The sequence below is a fragment of the Gigantopelta aegis genome, chromosome 1 (assembly GCF_016097555.1).
Source record: "Gigantopelta aegis isolate Gae_Host chromosome 1, Gae_host_genome, whole genome shotgun sequence".
Lineage (NCBI taxonomy): Eukaryota > Metazoa > Mollusca > Gastropoda > Neomphalida > Peltospiridae > Gigantopelta > Gigantopelta aegis.
Genome location: NC_054699.1, coordinates 4023104 through 4044899, shown reverse-complemented (window position 1 = coordinate 4044899; position 21796 = coordinate 4023104). Strand labels below are relative to the sequence as shown.

The 21796-nt window shown below is 38.9% G+C and overlaps 1 protein-coding gene across 2 annotated transcripts in view; it reads left to right on the top strand.

Moving 5' to 3' along the window:
- LOC121369447 (diacylglycerol kinase delta-like) overlaps positions 1 to 21796 on the top strand; it is a 194651-nt gene that overhangs the window by 42770 nt on the left and 130085 nt on the right. For both annotated transcript variants that reach the window (XM_041494548.1, XM_041494563.1), the window contains exon 4: positions 15071 to 15151. In XM_041494548.1, coding sequence (XP_041350482.1) covers positions 15071 to 15151 — 81 coding nt within the window. The remainder of the gene's footprint in view (positions 1 to 15070; positions 15152 to 21796) is intronic.

Below are 21796 nucleotides of genomic sequence, written 5' to 3'. Positions count from 1 at the left end.
GTTTAGTGACTCCGCCACCCCACCCCACCCCATCTCCTAGAATATTGTTTAATCAGTACTTGGTTGTTGGGTAAAAAAAAAAAAAATTGATTTGCTGATTTAGATTCTGCACTGCAGTAGAGTACAAATAATGTGAAGAATATCATGCCAAAATATTAACTAGGGTATGTCCCTTTAAGATTTTAATTCAATAAGAAGTGTGTTTAGTAACTCTCTTACCCCTATTCCCATACCCCAGAATAGTGTTTAATACCAGGTAAGTGGCTGCTGGGTAAAAACAAATTGACATTAAATGTGATGCACATGCTAACTGTATAATCTACGATTTTCCAATTTGGTATTTGATGATCGTCGTCGTACTACATATGAACACATTACTATACATTAATACAGACTTTCTGCCAGAAAACAATTTGTGGATGTATAATAAAATAAAACAGATCATAAGTGCCACTACTAGGTGGTTATGGGTTTGAAATCTTTCAAAATTGGACACTGCATTTCATGGACTTTGACAAATTTTAAACAGCAGTTATTTCACTTTAATCTTTCTAAAAAACTATAAAAATGTATCCATCAATTTTCAAGATTTTAGGGTACGTTATTTCACCGATTTTAGAGTACGTTATATCACTGATTTTAGGGTACGTTATTTCTCACCGATTTTAGGGTACATTGTTTCACCGATTTTAGAGTACGTTATATCACTGATTTTAGGGTACGTTATTTCACCGATTTTAGAGTACGTTATATCACTGATTTTAGGGTACGTTATTTCTCACCGATTTTAGGGTACATTGTTTCACCGATTTTAGGGTACGTTGTTTCACCGATTTTAGGGTACATTGTTTCACCGATTTTAGGGTACATTGTTTCACCGATTTTAGGGTACGTTATTTCACCGATTTTAGAGTACGTTATATCACTGATTTTAGGGTACGTTATTTCTCACCGATTTTAGGGTACATTGTTTCACCGATTTTAGGGTACATTGTTTCACCGATTTTAGGGTACATTGTTTCACCGATTTTAGGGTACGTTATATCACTGATTTTAGGGTACGTTGTTTCACCGATTTTAGGGTACATTGTTTCACCCATCGTACTCTCTGGCAGAAAGCCTGTAATAGTATCAGATTCATAAGGTTTCATCTCATGGGTTAAAGCGTTCTACTTGTTTACAGTGTACAAGTTTACAAGGCAAAAAGAAAAAGAAAAAACATTTAGACTGTAGTAAGTTCGAATCCCTGATCTGAGTGCACAAAAAAGTTCAGTTTGCATTGTTCACAAGTGTAGGAAGCGGGATGTAGCTCAAGTGGTAGCGTGTCCGCCTGTGACATGGTCGGTCATTGGATCGATCCTTCTCAGTAGACCCATTTGCAGTTTGGGCTATTTTCCATTCCAACCAGTGGTCCACAACTGGTTCATCAAAGGCTGTGGTATGTGCTGTCCTGTCTGTGGGAATGCATATAAAAGACCCCTTGCTGCTTATGTGGTGGCAGCCGGTTTCCTCTAAAGAAGTATGTCAGAATGACCATATGTTTGATGATGATGATGATAACTAGTTTAACGTGCCCATATACCACTAGGGTTTCGAACACGCCCATCCCGAGTCCGACCTCCGATAAGATCGGTGGCCTGACTCGGGATGGAGGTGGGTGTTGAAAATGGGCAGAATTTTGAAAATAGCAATTAGTAAAAAAGTTAATAGAATAAATAAAAAAAATAAAAAGGTTACAAGCCAAAAATAAAAAGAATTGACTGCTCAGCCGAATATTTATATAATTTGGAGCATTTTAGAAGGACAGTCCAAAATTAAATAAGAGAAAGAAGAGAGGATCGGACTATTTAATAATATTTAAAAATAAAGAAGTAATTTCTACATAAAATTTTGAACGCAGATCTAAAAGTTTAAAGTCCGATCGATATGTCCACGCGAGTGGCCTCGTTAAGGCCGTTTGGGTGCACAGCTTAAAGGGACGAGATGGGTTGCATCCCGTCAAGAAAACCCCTAGATTGACAGTCGATAGACGTTGAAGGTGTCGTGCTGTTCTGAAATACAGATCTTGAGAAGCCGGATCCGTCTGAACGAGAGAGAGTATCAGACTAGGGTATAGTCCAGTCGTCATGGTTTGGTATAGTGGTGCGGACGGGCCCGACTCCGGAGTATACAAGATGGTATCACTATAAAGCAAGGTAAAGTCTAGAAAAAGAGTAGTAGGGGCCGACCCCGCTTCCTATTTCTTTTTAGAGTGGGGCGGTCAATCATCCAGTGCTGCTAGGACAGGCTCAGACATGTATAGACTAAACGCGAACAACCGTGGCGTTCTGCAGAATGGCCATCATACGAGTCACGAAAAAAACCAAGTCGACAGTCAGACACAGAAATGACGAAGAATCCAACCTGGTGGTGCAGGCTGTCGAAACGAGAAGCGGTCCAGCGTTCTATCAGTTCCAATGGCCGCATACATCCCAGTACAAAACTTCATTTCGCTGACAAAAACAACGAAATGAAGGACCCCCAAGTCGAGCACACGAAAGCACATGCAGTGTGCACACGCGAAACAAACACGTCTTACCGTGTGGAGCTCCAGACTGGGAATGGATATGTTTGACATCCAATAGCCGATGATTAGATAAAAATCAATGTGCTCTAGAGGCGTTAAATAAAACAAAACTTTTTACTTTTATTGACATGTGTAGGTTGTCACAGTATGGATTAAGTCGAGGTAACAACATGTGACGGTGTTATACTATTAAGTAATCGTCATGGAGAAGTGTGACCAACGTCATCTGACCAATTAACGCATCAGATTTGTAGCATGTAACCCTGGGTGAGTGCTATCTTTGGCTGGTAATAATTACAGGATACAACAAAGCCATCTGCAATACCTGGTGTCATGTCTAGTCATTAATTATCACTGCTTTCTCGATAACAAAGACATATTTGCAGACATATATGCACTATGATTGTTAGACAAGGCCAGATACCAATACAATCACCGGCCTCAGTGGCGTCCTGGTTAAGTCATCAAATATAAGGCTGGTAGGTACAGGGTTCGCAGCCCGGTACCGGCTCCCACCCAGAGTAAGTTCTAACGACTCAGTGGGTAGGTGTAAGACCACTACAGCCTCTTCTCTCTCACTAACAACTAACATAAGGCTGGTAGGTACTGGGTTCGCAGCCCGGTACCGGCTCCCACCCAGAGTAAGTTCTAACGACTCAGTGGGTAGGCGTAAGACCACTACAGCCTCTTCTCTCTCACTAACCACTAACATAAGGCTGGTAGGTACAGGGTTCGCAGCCCGGTACCGGCTCCCACCCAGAGTAAATTCTAACGACTCAGTGGGTAGGTGTAAGACCACTACAGCCTCTTCTCTCTCACTAACCACTAACATAAGGCTGGTAGGTACTGGGTTCGCAGCCCGGTACCGGCTCCCACCCAGAGTAAGTTCTAACGACTCAGTGGGTAGGCGTAAGACCACTACAGCCTCTTGTCTCTCACTAACCACTAACATAAGGCTGGTAGGTACAGGGTTCGCAGCCCGGTACCGGCTCCCACCCAGAGTAAGTTTTAACGACTCAGTGGGTAGGTGTAAGACCACTACAGCCTCTTCTCTCTCACTAACCACTAACATAAGGCTGGTAGGTACAGGGTTCGCAGCCCGGTACCGGCTCCCACCCAGAGAGTTCTAATGACTCAGTGGGTAGGCGTAAGACCACTACAGCCTCTTGTCTCTCACTAACCACTAACATAAGGCTGGTAGGTACAGGGTTCGCAGCCCGGTACCGGCTCCCACCCAGAGTAAGTTCTAACGACTCAGTGGGTAGGCGTAAGACCACTACAGCCTCTTCTCTCTCACTAACCACTAACAAGGCTGGTAGGTACAGGGTTCGCAGCCCGGTACCGGCTCCCACCCAGAGTAAGTTCTAACGACTCAGTGGGTAGGCGTAAGACCACTACAGCCTCTTGTCTCTCACTAACCACTAACATAAGGCTGGTAGGTACAGGGTTCGCAGCCCGGTACCGGCTCCCACCCAGAGTAAGTTCTAACGACTCAGTGGGTAGGCGTAAGACCACTACAGCCTCTTCTCTCTCACTAACCACTAACATAAGGCTGGTAGGTACAGGGTTCGCAGCCCGGTACCGGCTCCCACCCAGAGCAAGTTCTAACGACTCAGTGGGTAGGCGTAAGACCACTACAGCCTCTTCTCTCTCACTAACCACTAACAATTAACAACTAACCCACTGTCCTGGACACACAGCCCAGATAGCTGAGGTGTGTGCCCATGACAGCATGCTTAAACCTTAATTGGATGTACTGGTAAGCATGAAAATAAAACGAAATAAAATTAATACAGTTCAGTGTTCTAGCTAGGATTTTGATTGGGCAGGGCGCTAATTTAATTGTAGGGCATTTTTAACACGAAAATCTTATTTTGGAGGCAAGTTCTGGATATGATCGAATTTTTTACATTCATAAATATCATATATGTAGGAATATCTATGCTGGTTTTAATTTACAAAACGTTTTTGGAGTTTGGGGGACTATCAATTTCTAAACCCAAATTTATTATTCTTAAATTTGGATGTTTGATGAAACAGTACATTCATCACCGTATGCAATATTATTGTACTAATGTACTAAATATAGACACTATTAAAAAAATATCGTTCCAGCCAGTGCAACACGACTGGAATGTGCTGTGGTATGTGCTATCCTGTCTGTGGTATGTTGTATATAAACAATGAAACTAATGGAAAAAAGTAGCGGGTTTTTCTCTAAGACTAAATTTAAAAATTACCAAATGTTTGACATCCAATAGCCGATTATTAATAAATCAATATGCTCTAGTGGTGTCGTTAAATAAAATCAAACTTTAACTATTAAAATGTTTTACAAAAGGTTGGATCACCTAAAAAATCATATTCTTTTTTTATTATATATAGTATTTATACCATTTAATATCATGCCCAAATGTAATTTAAAATAAATAAATGAAATAATTAAAAGAAATCAAGAAATGAAAAAAAGAGAATGATTAGAAATAAATAAAAAGAAATAAAAGAACAAAAAAATAAAAAAATTGACATAAGGATATATTTGTAACAAGTTGCTCACTGCATTTAAAAATGGCTATTATTGCATGTCAAGGTCTAGATAGATTTCATTAAATAGCTTTTGTAGACATGCTTTTAACAAAACACAGTTATGCCTTCATAGACCAAATAACCAGTGTTGCTAGTTTACTCTGTGCCATATTATAAAGATGCAATCAATGTGTCATTGATAAGGACTACTGACATCAGTTAAAACTATATGTATCTTGGTCTGGGTATTTGCAAAGGCAACAATTACTTTCAAAAATTTTCTTATCAAAATAAATTTCGCATTTGACGTTCTGTTGAAGTTTATCATGATTTTCTACTTTCAACTAGGTGTTTGTTAGGTGGTGTGTGGTTATGTGCGTGACGGTGTGAGGATTACTTCGCATTCAAGCTTTGTAAGACTGCCTGTCCGCTCGTCTGCAGTCATATCGACTAACAATAGAAACGAAAAAAAACATATCACGTTACTGCTGTCGGCTTTCACAACTGTGGCCAAACAATGTATTGTCAAACGTTTTTCGTTGGGAATTCAGACTCGTAACAACAATGTACACGCTTTGAGAGGAAAGCAAGATTTTGTATTTTTGTTTGACAATGAATTAGGGCAGGGCGGCGATATTCAGGGGCGGTGCGGCGATATTCAGGGGCGGTACGGAAACAAACATGGCAGGGCGGCACAAAACGGGGGCAGGGCGCAGCGCCTCTCTATTTATTGCTAGCTAGAACACTGCAGTTGATTGCCTGATATCAGCCTCTTGTTTCACGATGAAGGTTGACACCAAACCCTGCAATTAAGAAAATGTCCATGGCAAAAAACCTGTTCCATTGAATAAAACCCTAATTATAGTCCAAGGCAAAAACGTACAGAGGAGAATTAAAAACTCCATGGCAATTTCCACAGCATTGCCGATTGTTGTGGGCAATTGTATGGGTTGAGACAATGGGGTGATGTAGGTTGCGAGTTCGTATCTTAGTACATGCTACGATTAACTCGGAATAAGCGAACGGCGAAGGTGTGGTGAATAAGGCAGTGTTTCTGCCAGAAAGAAATGTTTGGGTACGGCACTATGGAATTGAATGCAACTACAGGCCTCCCCCAGAAAGAAAATGGGATAAGTTTAGGGTTAAGGTTAAGAAAATCATACAGTGATGATAAGAGTAATTAATTTTGTCAAAAGGTTAACTTAAAAAAATAAAATCTGCAAAAATTTGGGTATGATGCCATACCTGTTTTACTCTCTGGCAGAAACCCTGTAAGGCTGAGTGTAAGGTGATTACATGACCTTTTTTGTTCTATCCATTTAGAAATAATTTGTCATCATATTTTTTTAGAATCCATTTGGATTTCTGCAAACTTTATACCAGATAATCTCATGAGAATCTTTTTTTCACATTTTTTTTTTCTAGATTATTTTACATTGTGCACAGTAAAGTTCTAATTAATAACAAATGTCATGCTAATAAATAATGTAAGTATGATATGAATGTCATGGGAATTATATTTTATCAAAACATGGAAATTATATTTTATGAAAACATCATGGGAATTACCATATATTTTATTAAAACATCATGGAAATTATATTTTATGAAAACACGAGGGAATTATATTTTTTTAACATGTTGCCTGAACATCAGATGTCAAACAAAATGCTTGTATATTTTCAACAAAAAATTGTTTTGTTTAACTATACCACTAGGGTATATTAATTATTTGTTATTGGATACCAGACAGTTTGTAATTTGGTGGTATGTGCTGTCCAGTGTTCCATGACTGGTATACTAAAAGTCATGGTATGTGCTGTCCTGTCTGGGAGAAAGTACATATAAAAGATCCCTCATACTAATAGCTGCTTGTACTCCCTTGCACTTGCCAGCGCAGGCGATCCCCTCTCCCACCCACCCCAACCCTTTTTCTGTCCTGGACGGAGGAGCCAGCTTAGGCAGACACCTGCGCCTATGACAGGCGTACGCTATAACAGCTTGTTTTGAATGTGCACGTTAAAACGTCTCACCTGATCTGAACTAATGGAATAATTCCAAAGTACTTAGCAGATTTTGTCTGAATAATTAGGTGTCATAATTACCAAATATTTGTCATCTAATAGCCAAAGATTATTTAATCAATGTTCATATACTTAGCATTTGTGACACCCAATAGCCGATGTGTATTTTTGTGCTGGGATGTCGTTAAACATTCATTCATTCATTCATTTAATCAATGTGATCTAGAGATGTGTTTAAATAAAACAAACTTTAATCTGCCAAAATGATACATTGTCAGCTTGTGTACTAGTACAGTGTGTAAAAAGTTAAATTTTGTTTTGTTTAACAACACCACTAGAGCACATTGATTTATTAATCATCGTCTATTGGATGTCAGACATTTGGTAATTGTGACATATAGTCTTAAAGAGGAAACCTGCTATGTGTTTCAATTAGTAGCAAGGGATCTCTTATATGCACCATCCCACAGACAGAATAGTACATACCACAGCCTTTGATATACCAGTCGTGGTGCACTGGCTGGAACGAGAAATAGCCCAATGGGTCGACAGATGGGGATCGATCCCAAACTGATCGCGCATCAAGTAAGCGCTTTACCATGGGGCTACGTCCCGTCCCCCCCACAGTGTGTATAACAAAATGAGATTCATGGTAAAAAAAAAAAAAAACGTCAAAATTTGGTAACAAAATGAAATGCCTGAAATTGATGATAAGTGACTTTAATCACTGACGTCAGTGTTGGGAATCAGGATGGTATTTCATGATGGTTATAATCTTCTTCTTCTGTGTTCAAGCTATAGTTGATCATGCTTTAGATTTGGAGTCCGGTTGTGGTGATAAAAAAACACTGTATCTGTCAAGTCTTCTTTGGAAGCCCAAAGCTTGACAGCCAGTGTTGCTCCGTTTGGCCAGAGCTTTATCCTGGCTTCATCGTAGAGGGGTCAGAATTGCAGGATGTGCTCTGGGATTATAATCAGTTTGCATCAGCCGATCATCATCAAGCTGTTTATACGATTGGTCAGAATTATGTCCACTTAAAAATTATTTTAATTACAGGGCTTGAAATAGCGACCTGCGAAAAGCAAAAAGCGGTCCATTTTTAAAACCGAGCAGGTGAAATAGAAATTCACAGGTGTGCTAAAATATCCAGATATTTGCAGTTGATTTTACAGAGGACAGATCTATGTATTTGATGATTAACTCATCTGCTATTTAGTTTATAATTTGGTTGTATAGTGAAACCTCTCAAGACCGGACCCTCAGTAAACCGGACGTTTTACAGAGTCCTTTTTAAAAACCAGTACAAAAGTTAACCTCTCTAAACCGGATCCCTCTTAATACCAGACATTTTTATTGGTCCCAAGGGTGTCCGGTTTAGAGGGGTTTCACTGTATTTTAAAGTCATAATCCTCTAAAATACATCTCAAAGATCTTAATTTTTTCACACACTGTCTCCCCCCCCCCCCCCCCCCCCCCAAAAAAAAAGAGGCCGTAATTTACTTTCTATTTCAAGAGGGACGGGATTTTGGTCAGTCAGTTGAGCGCTCGCCTGAGGTGCTTGCTTCGCAAGATAGAACCACCTCGGTGGATACATTCAACTGATTGGTTTTTTTTTTTCGTTTCAACCAGTGCACAAAACTGGTCAAATGCTGTGGTATGTGCTTTCCTGTCTGTGGGAAAGTGCATATAAAAGATTCCTTGCTGCATTAGGAAAAATGTATTAGGTTTCTTCTGATGACTACATGTCAGAATTACCATTTGACATCCAATAGCCGATCATTAATTAATCAATGTGCTCTAGTGGTGTCGTTAAACAAAAACAAACTTCTGTTTGAACAACTTGATTAATTAGGACTATATACATGCACCTATCGTCATGTTCACTGAGATATAGACACTATAAATTGTCCATTTTACCTTTGTTAGCTGTTCAGCATCGAGGGTTTTTTATGCGCACATGAAAACAAATCCAAAATGCATTATACAGTTTGTATTTATCAGTTTCATTGTCTAACCTGTAGAAACGATTACAGTTAACGTTTGCTGTGACAATCGATTATGAATATTTATAACAGAGCATCACATCACATGTAGTAGAGCACGACCAATATATATTTTTTTAAATTTAAAATCAGTCACTGGAAGATCCTCAAGGCGAGACTTACAACAGTGGTAAAGCTCTCGCTTGATGTGCAGTCAGTTTGGGATCGATTCCCGTCAGTGGGCCCATTGGGCTATTTCTCTCTCCAGCCCTTGCACCACAACTGGTACATTAAAGGCTGTGGTATGTGCTATCCTGTCTGTGGGATGGTGCATATAAAAGATCCCTTGCTGCTAATCGAAAAGAGTAGCCCATGAAGCGACAACAGCGGGTTTCCTCTCAATATCTGTTTGGTCCTTAACCATAAGGACATATTATTTCTCCCATCCCTAGCCATGCAAGACAGGCGTATTCCATGACGTCAGCCCATGCGGAATAAATCAGTCTTGCATGGCCACGTGACTTCTGTTGTTTGAGCTGATATTAACACTGGGTGACGTCACGTAAATGGCAAAATAACGCAAGAAATGCTTTCTATATTTCATAAAAAGAAGGAAACCTGCTATCATAATGAAATTGTACTATCATTTTCGGTTTATACTTTTATTATAAACCATTTTTGGGTACGATCTTTTCAATGGTTATGATTATTTTATTGAAGAAGAAAAAGTAGGTTTTTCACGTTTTCCCAAAATGCTTGTTTTTCATCTACTGGATGAGAGAAAAATAATCCTCCATTATGTATCCATGTAGGACAGGGCTATTCCACCTTCGGGTACATAATATGATGCCGGGGACGAGGCTTGCCAAACAAATTATGTACCCTCGGGTGGAATAGCCCTGTCCCACATGGACACATATGAAGGATTCTTTTAGTCTGACGCCATATAACCATAAATACAATATGTTGAGTGTGTCGTTAAATAAAACAATTCCTGGAACATCCTCACCAGCTGACACTAACACAGATATTTTTTAAATGATGTTTTATCAGTGGCTCTTGGTAAGACTTGCTGAATTGGTGTCAGGAGCCATTTTCACAATACATGTTTGGAATCTATTTCACGCAAAAAAAATTACATCATTACGGAAGATGGAGCATTTTATTGACAAAAGAAAACGAAATATGTGTATTTTAAACTATATTTGGTTTATTGTTAATAGTAACAAGAATTGTAGTTTAGTCATAGATTTACGTTTACATGCAAAACTAGGCTTACAATGTTTTGTGAAATTGAGCCCAGATTCGCTATGTTTGTGACCAGATTGAACACTGTTGTTTAGTAATACATGTATATATATGATCATGATCATAGAGCTTGGTGCATGTACAGACATTTCCTTTTGATTTTCATGCTAAGCTTCTGTACTCTGACTTCAGTGGACTTGGTTTGAGTTTGGAGTTTTCCTTCTCCTAGGAGAGTTTCCTAACTAGGATTCTGAGCCTCTCCAGCCCAGTTTTAATTTTGGAGTTTGCTTCTCCTAGACAGTTGTCTTTCTTGACTCACATCCTCTGTCTGTCCGGTCCATATTAGTCTAGTCTCTACCCTTTGACCAGTTCAGCTTGGGTGACCTTACCAGGAACTGATGCTCCAGCTGGTATAGCTCTCCGAGTCATTGAGACATGCAAGCTATCTCACCACATCAAGGAATGGACCATGAGATAGATGTGTGTGTATATATCTATATATGTTGATAGAGAATAACTAGTGACTGCCTTAAGATATCGGCCATTTAACCTAAACATCAGATTTGCGGCTGGTAGGTTCCGGGTTCACCTCCTAGTACCGGCTTCCACCTAGAGCGAGTTTAAAGACTCAGTGAGTTGGTGTAAGGCAACCACACCACTATCTCTTTAACTAACAACTTACAACTAACCACTAACCCACTGTCCTGGACAGGCAGCCGAGATAGCTGAGGTATGTGTCCAGGACAGCATGCTTGAACCTTAATTAGATATTAGCACAAAACTATAGTCCTTCACACTGAGAACACATTTTTTTATATATTATGGAATTTACAGCAAGTTAATTATTTCTGAGCCAGTTGTTTTTTAAATTGCACACAAAAATAGGGGGGTTTTTTAGTTTTATTTCTAAAACACTTTTAATTTCCTTCTTATGTCTAACCATTTTTGTAGGAGGATGGGACAGACTATAAGTATCAAATAATGACTATCCTTTGATATATCCTTGGCTGTCACAATGCATATAAATACACCAGTTGTGGAATACTGGTTGTGAATAATTATATGAATGAAAGAACCAAAACGTCCACACACCCACGACTATTAATGTCGATAATGATGCACATGCATGCGTGAACAGTTTGCATGTAATGGCAAATGGAAATTAGCAGCAGGCAGTTAATAGAGGATTTGAATGCTCCTTTGGTGATCACTGCCGTGAAAACATTGTGTTGACAACTTTTTCATGCTTAAATAACCCGGTGTGGTTTTTCTTTCATTATCTGCAATTTTATCTCTAATTTGCTGTTGGAAAAGCAAATGAATGTATAATAATACTCAGCCGGGGTCAGAATTTAACCTTTAGATTACTGGATTAATTTTTGACAAAAACCACGATGAGTTTATAATTTTTACTCACATATATTCACTTAAATATTTTATAAATACATAAAATAAAATTCATACTTGAATCGGTAAGTATTATTTTTGTTGGTTCTAATTTTTATGTTATTTTAGATCAGTTAATATTGATTAAAATTAGGCAAAAAATAGAAAAAGTAGCATTTACTTACCGGCATTTGTGGCCAGCTGTCCAATATTTATGTCCATTATTCCAGATAACAGTGGTTTTTCTGACCAGAATTAAAAAAAAAAAAACTATAATTCATATCCTAATATTTGGTGATTTTCGTTGTTGGTTAAACAATCAAATTTATTATCAAATTAGCTGTCACAATCAGCTATCGATCCCTGAAAATGACCATGATGTGCTGCAATTGTTGTCAAGCGAAAATAGTTGCCGAAAACCACTTTTTGAACTAAAAATTCCAAGGTATATTCCATTAAAAAAAGATAAACAAAAGACAGCATCTTGTCAAGAAATCTGTTTGCTGTATTACACATCCGTTTCCAATGAGTGCTTTGTGCAAAACTGCAGGAAATATGAACTGGGGATTGCACTATATACAGTGTACAGTATGTCGATTAGCGTGACGTTGGGCGAGATATCTCCCCTACGGTAATCAAAAGGTTAACTTAAAAAGTCATCTTGGCCATACATTCAGTTTCAGTGAAAATCGGCGTAAACTATTTATGGATTATGCAGACACAAATTCAGTCAATCCATTTTATTTTTAGATAACCCATCATGATCATGTAAATGATGTCATAAATTCAATGCATGAATGAAATATGGGTTACGCAAACTATACTTACGCGAGCGACATGCGAATGAAACTATCGTTGTCACAATTTTCTGAATCAGTCAATGTGATGTTGTGGTATCATTAAACTAAACAAAATACAAAACAAAATAAAACAAACTAAAACTCCATTTTAACTTTATTTTTCTGACTTAAATCTTTACCCACCATGTAACTGTAAGCTATTTATTTATTTTATTACTTTTATTTTAACTCAATACCAAGTAAGGTTCAAGCACACTGTCCTGGGCTGTTTGTCCAGGACAGGGGTTAATAGTTGTTGGTAGATAGTGAGAGAGTAGTTAAAGTAGTTGCCTCATTCCTTCCCCATTGAGCCATTAAAATTTGCACTGTGGAAGCCGGTACTAGGATATGAACCCAGTACCTACCGTCTAATGGCTTAACCTCTATGCCACTAAGGCCAGTTAAACAAAATAAATTCTGAAGAAAACAAAATATGGTTGTGTGCAACCTTAAAACAGCCTCCTACGTAGACAAATATATATATATATATATATATACTGTGCCACCGGTTAAGCCATCAGACTGCAGGCTGCTAGGTACAGGGTTTTCAGTCCAGCACAGGCTCCAACCCAGAGCGAGTTTTAACGACTCAGTGGGTAGGTGTAAGGCCCCCACACTGTCTTCTTTCTCACTAACCACTAACCAACTAACAACTAACCCACTGTCTTGGACAGACAACCAAGATATCTGAGGTGTGTGCCCAGGACAGCGTACTTGAACCTTAATTGGATATAAGCACGAAAATAAGTTGAAATGAAATCAGACCTCGTTACAACGACTGTCGTTACTATTTGACAGTTTTTAGGAACAAATGTGCATCCGGCGTCTGAAAGCACCTCTTTACAACAACACTTCATAATCACAGATGCAGTAGCACATTGGCAGTACACAGCCATTTGGCATTCTTGATCTCGATGCGATGATGTCCGAGTTACCAATATCAGCTAAATCTGTAGACATGTATTGCGTTTCAAAATAAGCCTTTAGTATTTCAATTAAAGGATTAACTTCGAACAATTAAAGGATTAACTTCGAACAATTAAAGGATTAATCGAAGTCCACTAGTTTTATGACATGATGTAAAGTTAAACACTGTGGGTGAATGCCATAATCACTGGACTAAAACCCTGACTGCTGAATAGACTGATTGAAGAGTGGGCTTTAGGTGTTGCGAGTTAAAAAAAAAGAAGTTATTTACACATTATAATAAATTCTAAAGAAAAAAAAAAGAAGGTTGTATGCAACTTTAAACAGCCTCCTACTAAGACGGCTATATATGTATGAAACACACTGATCGCGCCTTGAGGAAAGTGCCATAACCACTGGACTAAAAACATGACTGGCGAATAAACTGATTGAAGACTGGGCTTTTGGTGTTGGGGTATGATTGATTCCGTGCGTCCGATGATAAATCTGCGCAGATTAATCTCTTCAAAGGTGTGGGAAACAGGGACTTAGGTATCTGGCATTCAAGACGTGGCTTCAACCAATGTGTTATCGGCGTGGGCAGTGAGTCATATGTTGGCTTTCCAGACGTTAATTAATTATGCATGATGCCAGTCTGTTGTAGTGATTTTTCGGGCCAATGTGAATGCGTATGAAAATGGAAATGTTAAGTAATCTGTGTGTCCCATGATTTGTATGTACCGGTAATGTCAAGAGGCCATCGCCGAGTTAAATGTGATAAAAGTTAAATGAATCTAAACTTGTTTTCAGTCGCTTGAGTGCTCTCTTGAGGTGCTTGCATCGCAGGATCGAACTACCTTGGTGAATCCATTTTTTATCTCCTTCCAACCAGTGCACCACAATTGGTCAAAGGCCTTGGTGTGTGCTTTCCTGTCTGTGAGAAAGTGCATATTAAAGATCCCGTGCTGCATTTGGAAAAATGTAGCAGGTTTCCTCTGATGACTACAAGTCATAATTACCAAATGTTTGACATCCAGTAGCCGATAATTAATTAATCAGTGTGCTCTAGTTGTGTTGTTAAACAAAATAAACTACTAAACGTGTTTCAACTGTTGACTATTTGGTGTCTAACGTGATTATTTCAACACTTGGTTGAGTTAAAGTTTATTTTGTTTGATGACACCACTAGAGCACATTGATTTACTGGTATTCATCATCAAATTGGCTATTGGATATCAAACATTTGATAATTGTGACATATAGTCTTATAGAAAACCTGCTACATTTGTCCAGTAGCAGCATGGGATCATTTATATGTACCATCCCACAGACAGGACAGCACATACCAGTTCATCTCACGATACTTTCGTATCCCACCGTACCATTTGTTGTTTTTTATAATACAATTTCAAGCCTTGTAAAGTGTCTTTTGGACGTCAGTATATATTTTTTTTACAATAATATTTTTTAAAATGTCTGGATATTCTGTTAAATGTTTTCCGAAGTAGACAGAATCTTTGTTTGTTTTTTCAACACTGAATTAGTATAATATCCAATTAACCTTTTGTTTGTTTGTTTCTTCTTTTTCTTAGTCCATGGTCTTTGATGAAATTGACCTAACTAATCTGAGTGTGGCAGAATGCAGCACAAAGAATATTAATCACAGTTTTCAGGTAAGTTATTTCATCATATCTCACTGGGGTAGGAAGTAGGCGTGGGGGTGGGGGGGGCAAGGGGGTCATGTGCCCCCCACTTTTCAGATATTTTGCTTTATATTTGCTTTATAATAGTGTAAATATAAAAATGTGTGCCTGCCCCCCCCCCCCCACCCCTTTTTTTTTGCATCTTCCTACACCACGATTCTCTCACCTGTAACATCAAAGAACCACCAAATCAAATTCCGTTGACGACAATGACAACATGTATTATACAAAGTTAGCACAGTGAAATCCCTCAAAACAAGACCCTCAGTAAAACAGAATTTTACAAAACCTGGAAGTTTTTAAAAATCACCTTTTAAATATCACTTTAAAAGAGAATCTCTGTAAGGTTGGTTTTTTGACTTAGTAATATGGGTGTCCAGTTTAGAGGGGTTTCACAAGATACACATAGCAATCTTTTGTAGGTGCTACACATACATGATGCATGTGTCATCCAGTCATTTCTTTATGTTGATTTAAACTGTATTATTTACCACTGAGTATTAATGGTAAAAGATCGACCTACACCACATGAACACAGTTACCATTTTGATATCTGACAGTAAGAGTAGCCTGCGTGGTGGTAAGGTTAAATCCATGTTAAATTGCCCAACTTCAAATGAAGACTGCCAGTAGAACAGGTCTCACTACACAGATGTCATCTGCCATTGAAACCCATGTTAAATTGCCCAACTTCAAATGAAGACTGCCAGTAGAATGGGTCTTACTACACAGATGTCATCTGCCATTGAAACCCATGTTAAATTGCCCAACTTCAAATGAAGACTGTCAGTAGAACGGGTCTCACTACACAGATGTCATCTGCCATTGAAATCCATGTTAAATTGCCCAACTTCAAATGAAGACTGCCAGTAGAACGGGTCTCACTACACAGATGTCATCCTGCCACTGAAGTCCATGTTAAATTGCCCAACTTCAAATGAAGACTGCCAGTAGAACGGGTCTCACTACACAGATGTCATCTGCCATTGAAGTCCATGTTAAATTGCCCAACTTCAAATGAAGACTGCCAGTAGAACGGGTCTCACTACACAGATGTCATCTGCCATTGAAATCCATGTTAAATTGCCCAACTTCAAATGAAGATTGCCAATAGAATGGGTTCTCGCTGGCACTAGCAATATACACCATTGTGAACATACATTATATAAGCATTTATTTTCACTCCAAAATTGATAACATTTCTGTCTCAGTTTTTTGCTATATGACCGCATCTGGCTGTAGTACCGGTCCGAACAGGTGGTTCATTAACCGATTCACTCCGGCTGTCGCTTGTGCTATACACCCATGTCCCAAAAAGTGAATGCACAATATTACAAAATAACATGGACAAAATACAACCAGAAGGCTTACCATTAACCACCAATTTTGTTTGAACCACGACATGTGTCACAGTTACGAACTATAGTGAACAGTGATGAAAAAAATCTCACCCAGAAGTGAACTGTATAGTGAGACCTAACCATTTTCTTATCTACCTAATCTACACTGGGTGTCATGGTTACCATTTTAATGTCTAGTTGATTATCCTATGTAAGGGTAGCCATTTCCTGCTGTACTTATCTAGATACCATCTAATAGTAAGAGAGATCTACGTTGTTGTAAATATTATTTCTCTATATAAACTAGACAAGGTGTCATGGTTACAATTTAATGTCTAATGGTACAAATGGCCAACATGTATACAGTGACAGGTTTACAAAGGAGAAAGTCTAATGTTTCTAGTCACTGAGCAGGTGCCCATTAGAGTATAGCATGTGAAATATGCATTAACATACAGAACATAAAGCAATTAGTCATCAGAATCAGGTGGGGATCAAAACCTGACTGGTTGTCGATCTGGTCATAATTAATAATAATAGGCTAAAATAAGAATCGACAATTTAGCACGCAAAAACCAATCAGTGATTTGTCTGTACCTAACTTTCGACAATCTAATAGACACGTAGCGACTCTACCCAGAGATCATTATCCTGGGAAAATGGGTTAACTTTAATGAAGGGATGCAAAGATCGGCTATAGCGCCATCTTGCATTAACTGTTGAATTTTTATATTGATGTTGATCATCACATTGTTTTTGCATTTACCATAGTTTGACACTCAATAGCCGATGTATTTTTCGTGCTGGGGTGTCGTTAAACATTCATTCATTCACTTTTTTTTTTTCTTTTTTTAAATCATGGCTATATCCCGTAATACATGCTGGGCACTTGGGTGCCATGTTGGTTGACTCAGTTATTAATAAACAATAAGGCCTCCGACCCGCGTCTGATGAAATGGAGCAGCAGATGTCAGTGAGGCACAGGAGAGTCGATACCAAGGGGATTAACTCTTATTAATGGTCTGTAATGGACCATACACTTTTAAGCTGTTAGCAGCTGACAGTCATCCGATATAAATAGACACTTTTCTGTATCGTGACTATTTCATTAAAAAAAATGACAAGAGACTAATTTTTTCAGACGTAATGAATTTGGGTTTTTTGATATATATAGTTTGGTTGGGTTTTTTGTTTGTTGTTATTATTTTTTCCAATATAAAATGAAAAAAGAAGAAGAAAAGAATTGGAAATAAACTAAGGAATATTTCAGAAAGGATCACGAGGGGGTTAAGTTGGTAATTCTGTCTCCGTTTATAAAAGTGAAAAGGTGAGGAAGTAAGGACGCACAAGACACATTTTATTTATGGTTATATGGCGTCAGACATATGGTTAAGGAACCTGCTGTCGCCACTTCATGTGCTACTCTTTTCTATTAGCAGCAAGGGAAGGAAGGAAATGTTTTATTTAACGATGCACTCAACACATTTTGTTTACGGACATATGGTTAAGGACTACTCAGATATCGAGAGACGAAACCCATTGTTGCCACTTCATGGGCTACTGTTTTCGATTACCAGCAAGGGATCTTTTATATGCACCATCCCATAGACAGGATAGTACATACTACGACATGTGATATACCAGTTGTGGTACACTGGCTGAAACGAGAAATAGCTCAATGGGCCCACCGACTGGGATCGATCCCAGCCCAATTGTGCATCAAGGGATCTCTTATATGCACCATCATACAAACAGGATAGTACATACCACAGCCTTTGTTACACCAGTTATGGAGCACTGGCTGGAACGAGAAATAGCCCAATGGGCGCACCGATGGGGATCGATCCTAGATCAATTGCATATCGGGCTACGTACCCTCCCCCTTTGGCCACAGACACTGCATCAACTTTCAGGTTTAGCTAAATGTTACAGTTTTACTTTTAGCTTCATTTCTCAAAAATATATATATATTTTTTTAATGAACATCTTTGGATGCATTTACATGTATGAAAAAAAGAAGAAGAAAGTTTTGTTTGTTTAACAACACCACTGGAGCACATTGATTAATTAATCATCGGCTATTGGATGTCAAACATTTGGTAATACTGACACATAGTCATCAGAGGAAAACTGCTACATTTTTCCTAATGTAGCAAGGGATCTTTTATATGCACCATCCCACAGACAGGATAGCACATACCATGGCCTTTGATATACCAGTCGTGTACATGTATCAGTGGCAATGAATAAGTTTATAGTAGGTGAGACATTGAATTCCTTGGATTTTTTTAATATATATATAGCAACCATTAGCGGGACATAGCCCAGTGGTAAAGCACTTGCCTGATGCACGGTCAGTCTAGGATCGATCCCTGTTGGTGGACCCACTGGGCTATTTCTCATTTCAGCCAGTGCACCATGACTGGTGTATTAAAGTCTGTGGTATGTGCTGTATTGTCTGTTGGATGGTGTGTAAACAAGATCCCTTGCTACTAATGGAAAAATATAGTGTTGTTCCTCTCTAAGACTACTGTACATCATATACGTCAAAATTTTTCAAAAGTTTTACATTCAGTAGGTAATGTGCTCTAGTGATGTTGTTAAACAAAACAAACTTTTAACTTTTTATACCAACTACCCACAAAGTAAACTTTATTTAAACTATACATACGTGTATGCATAAGGGAAAAATACTTTGTTTTCTTGCTCATATCTTCTAACGTTCAAGCACATTCAGTTATCTGAATGTGTGCCAGACAGTATGCAATTTCCCACAGACAGGACAGCACATGCCATGGCCTTTGGTGGACACTGGATTGAGTGGAAGGGGGTAGTCAGAGAATGGGTCCACTGAAGAGATACAATCGTTCAACCCAAGCACCTCAGGTGATGCTTGACCGACTTAGCTAGGCCAGTCTGTTAAAGGGACAGACCCTAGTTTCAACTCGTGAAAATTAACACTAAATTTATTTAATCTATAAACCTATAACATATTTGGATAAAGTTACAATTGACTGAAACATGAGTCTGTGACTTTGAAATGATGAAAAACCCTCTACAAGTACAAATAGACTAAAACTCGACTCGACATTACTGTTGCTTCTCAGATGCATGTTTTTAAAAATATGGTTAATACATTTAGTGATATTAAAAACACCAGGAAAGCCAAAATTGATAATCTAAACCATAAAATCTAAGTAAAATATTATTTCAGTTATCAAAAATGGCTATAATTGTCAAAAATCTACCTTAGTGTTTAAAAACTAGGGTATATCCCTTTTAAGAGTGAGAACAAAGTCAGTATAGTATTCTTACATCCCAATAAGCCATTAAAACATTCTCTAGGTGGAAGCCTGTACCAGGATATGAACCCAGCACCTATCACTTTTAAACCTAATGGCTTAATCACTACTTCACCAACTTGCCAGGCTTAATTTCCTCCAGAAAATAATTTGAGAGTATGTGATAAAAACCAATACAGACCATAAGTGCCCCTACTTGGTGGTTATGTGTTTGACTGTTTTGAAATTGGACGCTGCATTTCGTGTGCTTTGACAAATTTTAAGCAGCTTAGTTTTCTTACTATCATTTATCAAAAAATTATAGAAATATTAGAAATATATCGATTACTTTGCAAGATTTTAGGGTACGTAATTTTACCCTCTGGCAGAAACACTGTTTTCTGGCACAGTAGAAATACTTTATCTGGTCAATAAATGCATCGCATCCAGAACCGTTTGCATACCTTGATCTTCTTTAAAACGAACCAACATTGATGATTATAATTAGTAGAATTACTGCTACAGCTTCTGGTCTTTGGACAGCTAATTTCATTTAGCATGACATTGATCAAGCACCAACCGCACACACACACACACACACACACGGCCAGTACACACCCCTTTATTCCTCTGTATAATCATAAATATTATTTAGCCCATGGTTGCCATGAATTCCACTCGACTCATTTGTGACGGTGTAATTTAATTACGTAATGCACACAGGACTACCTTTTGCCGTAGATTAACGGAAATCGAAAGAGTCCGTGGAATTAAGCCGTCTCATATTTGCGTTATCTGTGGAACGCCGGAGCCGAGCGGAGCCAAGTCCTGCGAAAAGGACAGCGGAGACGCAGTGTATGTGGCCGTACTCGGGTGAATGTCTTGTGCTCACTGAAAGGCACGTGGGTGTCTCTTCATTGTTCTGAGCTAATTTGATTTTACGATGCTCGGGGAATCGAGCAACGGACGGCAATAGGTTTTCCCTTCATTCAGGTTAATGCTGAAAATACGTTGGAATATGTTACAAAAGAGTCGCCAAGAGGTATTGCTAAGTGTTAAGATTGCTGGAGAAGAAACCCGTATCTACTGCTGCATGGTGTATATACTGTAAGTTTTCCTTTCTGTTTTAGTTGGGTGGGGATGCTAATTAGTGTGTGATGTATGTAGCCTGATTCTAGAGAATCTGATAAAGGTTAGTGGTATTGTTCAGGCTTCAAGTAGCCCACTGGTGAAGCTCTACCTTGATGCATGGTCTGTCCAGGATCGATCCCCGTTCAGCAGCGTTTGTCGGCCCATTGGGTTATATCTCGTTCCAACCAGTACACCACATCTTTTATTTCATGGGGCGGGACATAGACCAGTGATAAAGTGCTCACTTGGCGCATAGACCAGTGATAAAGTGCTCACTTGGCGCATAGACCAGTGATAAAGTGCTCACTTGGCGCATAGACCAGTGATAAAGTGCTCACTTGGCGCATAGACCAGTGATAAAGTGCTCACTTGGCGCATAGACCAGAGATAAAGTGCTCACTTGGCGCATAGACCAGTGATAAAGTGCTCACTTGGCGCATAGACCAGTGATAAAGTGCTCACTTGGCGCATAGACCAGTGATAAAGTGCTCACTTGGCGCATAGACCAGAGATAAAGTGCTCACTTGGCGCATAGACCAGTGATAAAGTGCTCACCTGGCGCATAGACCAGTGATAAAGTGCTCACCTGGCGCATAGACCAGTGATAAAGTGCTCACCTGGCGCATAGACCAGTGATAAAGTGCTCACCTGGCGCATAGACCAGTGATAAAGTGCTCACCTGGCGCATACCCCCATCGGTGGGCTCATTGGGTTATATCTCATTCCAGCCAGTACTCATATATCAAAGGCCATGGTATGTACTATCCTGTCTGTGGGATGGTGCATATAAAAGGTCCCTTGCTACTAAAGGAAAATATGTAACAGGCTTCCTCTCCGAGACATGTGTCAAAATTACCAAAACA